Source organism: Brassica oleracea, chromosome C7 (assembly GCF_000695525.1).
Source record: "Brassica oleracea var. oleracea cultivar TO1000 chromosome C7, BOL, whole genome shotgun sequence".
NCBI classification, from domain to species: domain Eukaryota; kingdom Viridiplantae; phylum Streptophyta; class Magnoliopsida; order Brassicales; family Brassicaceae; genus Brassica; species Brassica oleracea.
This window is the reverse complement of record NC_027754.1, coordinates 6,390,707-6,398,374: the sequence shown is the minus strand read 5'-3', so window position 1 is coordinate 6,398,374 and position 7,668 is coordinate 6,390,707. Positions and strand designations below refer to the sequence as shown.

The 7,668-nt window shown below is 47.5% G+C and overlaps 1 protein-coding gene across 1 annotated transcript; it reads right to left on the bottom strand.

The window, feature by feature from the left end:
* Window positions 1-5,828: 5,828 nt before the first annotated feature.
* On the bottom strand, window positions 5,829-6,986 carry LOC106302453. The gene has a single exon (XM_013738962.1). It carries the CDS (start codon window positions 6,984-6,986, stop codon window positions 5,829-5,831), a length of 1,158 nt encoding a protein of 385 aa, XP_013594416.1.
* Between the last annotated feature and the right edge of the window lie 682 nt (window positions 6,987-7,668).

Here is a 7,668-nt window from a genome sequence, read left to right as displayed (position 1 = left end):
TAACCACCTAAGCCCTAAGTTCTCTAAGCTAGCATGAGTTCTCTAAGTCTAAATTCTCGGATCCCTTTTTCTTCTGCTCCTGCTCTCCTTATATAGTCGCTCTAGGTCGGTGGCCCATCCTTCGCCTTCGGGCCCATGTCTATCTCTTTCGGGAATATTCCATTTTTTGTCGATCTTGATAGTTATCCTCGAATCTTTACATTTATCGTATTTCTGCGAGTTGAACTAGATCGAATGTTACAAATGAGATCGATAAAGAAAGGATCTAAAATGGGAATGGAAACAAGGTCGATGTATGTTTGTAGCTCTCTCTATGTTTTTCAACGTGTCTTGCTTCATGTTTGTTCCTCTCTCTTTATAGTGAGTCGACTTCGTCATCTTCGTAACTGCTCCGCGATCTTTGTTTCTTGTTATGCGATCTCTGGGACCTCGAAGTCTCCGTCTCGAGCTCGAACGCTTGCTGTGGGCTTTAGTTCTTCACGGTCCATATCTTTGATCGCGGCCAATTAGTGTATTGACCGAAATTGGGTCCAACAGACGTAACCCTAGTTCTAATTGTTTTCTCCGCCTCTCTCTCTCTCTCTCTCGACGAACACAAAGGCGATTTCAGAGTCCCTCGGTAAAATCAACAGCAAGACCTGCCACCGGTGAAATCGGGAACAGAACCTCTTTGTCTTTCTCCGACATTGCTAGAACCGAAGGTAAAGTCAAAACTTTCTCCTTTCCAATTTTATCGAGTCTCTCTTTGTATGCTATTTTCTCCTACTAAATCTAATTGTTTTCTCCGCCTCCCTCTCTCGGCGAAGGCAATTTTGCAGCTTCTCTTGGTGAAATCAACGGCAAGACCAGCCACCGAGAAATCGAATCTCTCTTCCAGCAGAACCCCTCTGTCTTTCTCCAACATCTCTAGCACCAAAGGTAAAGTCAAAACTTTCTCCTTCCAATTTGATCGACTATCTCTTTGTGTGTTCCTTTCTTAGGATTAATAGTTATGTGGTTCTATTTGTTAACTGATTTCGTTAATAGAATGAAGTAATCGGGTTTTCAACTTTTTTAGTTTGATTTCATTCAATATGTGTTTGTAACTTTTTAAGTGAATGAAGGAATCAGGGTGTTGAGTTGTTGTAATTTTAGTTTGATTTCATTCCTTTTTATGATCAAAATGAAAGTGTGTGTTTTTCACTTCTGGATTTGTTTGATTTTTGACTTATCTTAATTCAAATTTTGTAGGAAAAATGTCATTTATGTGTCCATTTGTTTGAAATCTTGTTTAAGGATGTATATTGTTAGGGGATTTTTGTGTAGACTCTTTTAGAGTACCACGGAATGATGGATAAGCTAGAGAATCGTATGTGTTTTGAGTAGGATTGTATGTTTCGTGAGGATTTGGATAAAGTAATAAGAAGATAGGCTTAAAGAAACGTTTTATTAGGTAGAACAAGCGAGAGTAAACAAGGTTACAAAGTATTAGGTAAGAACCCTAATTCTAGCTGTCTAACCCTAGTCTCTAAGCCTTGGAGAAGTCGATCCCTTGCTTTTGGGACTTAGGAGCCCTTATATAGTCGCCTTGAAGTCGGTTTGATTTAGGTTGAACTCTTCCATATTCGGAAATATGGAAGGTTCTCCTTATCGGAAATCTTCCATTTCTTGGAATGGAGGTCGGTCCCTGGGACTGGTCCCAGGGTTTCTTTTAGCGGGGACCTGGAGCATTCCTTTATCGGGGACCCGGGGACCTGGGTCCTGCCCGATGTCTGGAGGAAATGATACCGGGGTATTTTTCCCTAACAGTTTGCCCCTTATTGCTCGATTTCGTCATCGAACTCGAGGAATAACCTGTGCACTCAAGTCAACCAGGGTTGCTCATTCTCAGCAGGCTCCCCTTTAGGCAGGACTCTGCTCCATCGGTCTCGCTGTCCTGGGTTCCACTCAAGCCGGACCTCATTCTGAACCCAGGTAAGGATTGGTTCCTCCTTATTTGGCCGGAGCCTAATAGTAGCGTCTTGAATTTTCTGGAGATGATGAGGCTGGAGAGAGTTCTTGTTAGAGAAAACCAAAGTCTTCAATATGCACTGGAATCCCTTGGGCCGGAGAAGTAATGCTGGTAGGGTGGTCCTCAGAGTTCCATTAGTTCCTCGGGTCCCTGAGACTGGGTAGGAAGATGAAAGGACCTCCAATACCTCGAGATTCGCTTTCCCGCATGGATTCTCTTTTCGACGCGTGTAAGGCGTCTTTAGGGTTTTCGGTTCTATCTCTCCGTTTTTGCCGCCAGACCTTTTCAGTTTCCTTTTCTCTTGCTACAAAAATTTCTAGCGATCTCCACATCTCAGTTCGGGTCTTCATTCCACAGGTAACATTTTCTTTCTCCTCTTACGCTTGCTTTTAGGCCCTTCCTTCCAATCCTTTCTGTTTCTGAGATGAAGGCTGAGTCGGGTCTCTCCCCAGATTCTTCTTCCATAGGTAGTAGAGTTAGATCTAGCAAGGTGAATGACGTGGTTGCTCCGTCAGTGTCCATGGACTCTTCTGACTCTTCTATGGATTTAACTGCTGAGGTGGAAGATCCTAAAGCTATCGTTGCCCGGAATATTTTGCCCGTCGTGGAGGGAAACCGATACCCTCCGATAGGCCCTCCTTCGGTAATAGGGGTTGAGGAGGTTTCAGACTGGAGGATGAAGTATAATCTCCCTGCTGACTTCATCATCCGAGTGCCAGGTCCAGAAGATAGGGTCTCAGATTTTGGCGTGGATGAAGTTCATGTATACGAGGGCTACTTCGAGTCAGGTTTCAGGGATCGAGTCCCTTCTTTGGTGGCCAAGATATCGGAAACCTTGGAGATTTCCCCAGGTCAATTGAACCCTCCGGCTTGGAGAACTTTGATAGCCTTGCATAATTTGGGTGATCTCCAAGGGCTCGTAATCGGGGTGGCTGAGGTTTTGTGCTCTTATTCTGTTTCTCCTTTAAGCGTCGCAGAATGGAGGTACTATCTTCGTCCTCGGGGCAAGGAGCCTCCTGTTAGGGAAGTTCCTAAGAGAGAGAGGAAGCGTCTTCCAGCTTTTGCTGGAAACTGGACTGAGAAGTTTGCCTTCATGCGACTTCCAGGATTTTTTACCTATATGGCAACTAGAGGGTAGGCTAGCTGTAGGAGTCACGAAGGTCCTTTAGGCGAAGAAGGTATTGATAGTCTCTTGTTTTCTTGCTGCAGATTTGCCTCGTGTGGACTACTCTTCCGGGAGGGAGACCATAGAGCGGGTGTTGAGGCTTCCTATCGAGCGACGCTAGATTCCTTTTCTCGAAAGCAAGGCGGCGTTAAAGCGTTGCAGCATCTAGGGTAAGCCTTTCATTCTCTTTCATTTTTCCCTTATAGTCATTGACTGGATTTGGTTTTGCATTTTAGGTGAGATGTCGGGATCCAAAGGTGACGAGGTGTTAGCGGAATACAAGAAGGCTCTTGAGGTGATGTCTGCGTGAAAATCCGCTCCTAAGCGAGCTGCCTCTGTCGATGACGATGAGGTTCAGTTTCTCAGGAGCAGCAAACGCCTGACGGTTGCTGCTACTGCTCCTTCCTCTTCTAAGAAGAAATCCAAGGCTTCGGGCTCTTATCCTTCTGCCTCTTATGATTGGACCACAGTGCTTACCAACCTTAACACAAAGGTATTTCCTTCGACTCCAGTGCTCTTGGCGTCAGAGGAAGATTCCTCCGTGGCCATTCAGTCGCTTCAGGGTGACTTTCTTCAGGTAATGCTCCATATGACTTTTTTTTTTGGTTATGTTTATTGATTAGATCTCATGGGCAGGTGGCGTCTCAATTGTTCCATCTTGGGGAGAGGATGGTAGGTGCGGCTTCGACGAAAGCCGAGATGGATGCTCTGGCCTCCCATCTGCGCGAGGAAAAGGATGTTGCTCTAGCCAAGGATAAGGAGATTAAGGCTTTGAGGCTCAAGGCGAGGAACCAGGAGGAAGCAAAGAGAACTGTCAGCAATGGAGAATGTCTCTCTGAGGGGTCAGCTAAAGAACAGGGAAGAGGAGCTGAACGATCTGAAGGATACTGCAGAGACCTTTGAGGCAGAGAAGGCGATGGCGGGGAATGGTGCCAAGGTCGTGGCTCGATGGAAGCTGATGCGGGAGGGGCTCAATGGCCAGACCGACAATTGGGATCCTGTGAACGTCCTGGAGCAGTACAAAATGGTGAAGATCACTGAGGCCGAGCTTCTAGGACTCCCCACTACTTCCTTTGAGGGTGAACCGCAGGTCCCTGGCGACATGGAGGCGGTGAAGACGCCGGAGCCCGCTACTGATGACCCTCCTGCCAGCTGATTCCAATCTCTATCCTCTGAACTCTTGACCCCATGAAAGGGTCTCTTTTTATTTTGTAACTGCCCTCGGTGAGGGTTTTTAAGACTTTGAATCAGGCCCCTGTGCCTTTTTGTTTTGTTGTGTTTAAACAATGGCCCTGCTGTGGCTTCTTAATAATACTTCCGGAGTTTTGCATCTCTCACTTGCTTGTTGTCGACCTTGACCTCTGTTCTTGATGGACCTTTCGTCCTTTAAGCCCGGAGTTTTGGCTTTCTTCTGTGATTGCCCCTTCTTTGCAGGTTGCGGAATGATCTTGGGGTTTCGAAGCTTGATTCACGGAGATGAATTAGAGAGCTGATGAATACTGCGCGAGAAATCTAAGCGTTGGTGTGGAGAAAACTCTTCGAGGATCTTCATTCGGATGGACCAAACCGTGTAATTTGTTGTAGTAAGCATTGGACAACTAATTGGACAACCAAAATTCGCACTGTCGATTTACGTTTAAATTAGAAAACTAGGAAAACCCTAATTTCCAAGAGGTCCCAGATCTCTACGAGAGCCAACGGCAAGGGACCAAATATTTGCGGAAATCGTGAAATAAGATCTATTGTTTTCTCTAAACTCGTTTGTTATCTTTTCACGATTTCCGCAAATATTTGGTCCCTTGCCGTTGGCTCTCGTAGAGATCTGGGACCTCTTGGAAATTAGGGTTTTCCTAGTTTTCTAATTTAAACGTAAATCGACAGTGCGAATTTTGGTTGTCCAATTAGTTGTCCAATGCTTACTACAACAAATTACACGGTTTGGTCCATCCGAATGAAGATCTTGCTAAAAGTACACAAAGCTCGGGAAGTAATTGAACTCGACACTGATGAAACCGAAAAGAATGACATGGCCACTCTGTTTTGCTATTTGGATGAGTGCCCCTGCTGGAGGATTCCTCTTTCTTGCTGCGGTCCCTGGCGGTACTCCGTGGTCGGGACCAGTAGTCTGGGTACTGCTTCTCCCTTGGGTATGGGGACCGTGACCGAGATTTGTCTCGTGCCCCAGCTTCTGTAGATTCTCTTGCTATTGGGGATTCGCGGTCAGTGTTTCCTGGTGATGAAGGTTCTCAGCACGGTCATGAGATGGGTAGTCGCATTCATCCAGCGGAGCGACCAGGTTTGAAGAACTCTGGCTTGGCTAGGTATCTTTGTTCTCCGTTGGCAGGGTACCCTCTGCCCCAGATCCGTCCGATATGATTTCATAGGAGGTCTCCTCACGTTGCTTATGCCCCGCTTCTTTAGTTGCGAGACCATCGGTTGGTAGCTGGCGAGATCCATGCGGGGTGGAGGACGAGGATCTTGCGAAGTCCCTGTCTTCTGAACAGGTACCGCTTTGAAAGACCTTGAGTGAGACCATGCAAAGCGGTCGATACTGGTCCTTAGGTGGTCCTTCACGTGATTCGGGGTCCGCTTCCTCTGAACCGATCGCCATTCGCCAGACCTCTTGACCTCTGGTCCCTGGGATCGCGGGACCTGAGGTCTCTTCTGTAATTGTTATAAGACCTTGGTCTTTCCCTTTAAGGTGGTCTGGTAGCAGGATCGAGAATTCTCCTGATCTCCTTTTATTATTCTGATGCCCCAGGGTGTAGGGAATTTCACCATTTGATGAAGGGTTGAAGGGACTGCTCCCATGTCGTGAATCCAGGGTCTTCCTAGGATCATGTTGTATGCTGATTGACTGTCGACGACCAGGAACTTGGTAGACATGTTGATCCCTTCAGCGTACACTGGGAGAGTGACCTCTCCAGCTGTTTGCTTAACTTTGCCGCTGAATCCGATGAGTGGAGTTATTTTGCGCGTCAGAGCGCTCTCCTCCAGCCCTAGGTCCTGGTAAGCAGTCTGGAAGATGATGTTGCTGGAGCTACCATTGTCCACTAGTATTATTTTTACCAAGCAGTTTGCTACGGTGAGCGAGATGACCAGGGCAACGTGGTGGGGAGCCAAGATCTTCTCTTGCTCCTTAGCCGTGAAGCTTATTTCGCCGGTACCTAGGAGCAAGTGCTTTGGTTTGGTCGTCTCCAGGCCGTGCTTGGTGTTGCGGGTGCTTTTCTTGGCAGCTGCATGACTCACACAGCTTATCTCCGAACCTCCGGATATGACATGGATCACTCGGTCCTGGCGAGGTGGTAAGGCGGGTATAGCTCCAAAGGATTTCGCCGGCACCTCTTTATTTAGATGGTTCTTGGCTTTTTCTGAGAGGAATTCCCAGAGATGCCCCTTTTGGAGTAGTTCATTGACCTCGATCCTTAGAGCGACACAGTCTTCAGTTTTGTGACCGTTGTCGCGATGGAAGTCGCACCAGAGGCCAGGGTTCCGGAACGAGTCAGGTGCCTTCATCTTTTGAGGCCACTTGACCTGTTGGCCCATCTGCCTCAAGACATTGACTAGCTCCGGTGTGGATATCGAGAGATGGGAAATGTCGGGCCAAGTGGATACCGACATTCCTTCTTCCTTTTCCAGGGGTCGGTACTGGAACCTGCCCAGGTTTCTGTTCCCGGAGTCCTTGGTCGCTCTTTGGGAGGATCTTTCATCCCGATTGCCATGATCCGATCGGGCCGAGTTTTGGTTCTGCTTCGGCTGGGCCTTAGAGCGGCTAGCGACGTCTTCTTCCCACTTCACTTGCGCCCAGGCCCGGGATAACACGTCTTCCATGGTCTTGCAGGGATACATGGTTAGTTCTTTGTAGAGGCCCCCGTCTGGAAGCAGGCCCCTTTTGAAGGCAGAGATCGCGGTAGGAATGCTGCACTTGGGAACTGCCACCTTTTCTTGGTTGTAGCGGGCTATGTAATCTCGCAGGACGAACCTGGGTGTTGAAACGACGCTTCTTGTTGCCTGCCCTGCTGCGGGCTTGGTTTTGATCCCGGAGGACCGTATTCTCCGACTGCAACTGGCTGAGCTTCTCGGCACCTTGCTCCAGCTGTTTGGAATGTTCGTCAAGTTTCTCCTTCGGACTCTGGACTTCTGAAGAGATGTTGGGGTTTTCCCCGGTTGCTTCCCGAGTTCGATTCATCTCGGTTATTTGGCTCTGCATGCCGTCAGCTTGCTTCTAGAGTTCAGCTACCCTTTGAGCATCATCGGATGGCTCGTTATGCTCGTCCACCGTCATCGTCACGTAGTTTGATTACTCCCCTCTTTCTAGCGCCAAACTGTTAGGGGATTTTTGTGTAGGCTCTTTTAGAGTACCACGGAACGATGGATAAGCTAGAGAATCATATGTGTTTTGAGTAGGATTGTATGTTTCGTGAGGATTTGGGTAAAGTAATAAGAAGATAGGCTTAAAGAAACGTTTTATTAGGTAGAACAAGCGAGAGTAAACAAGGTTTCAAAGTATTAG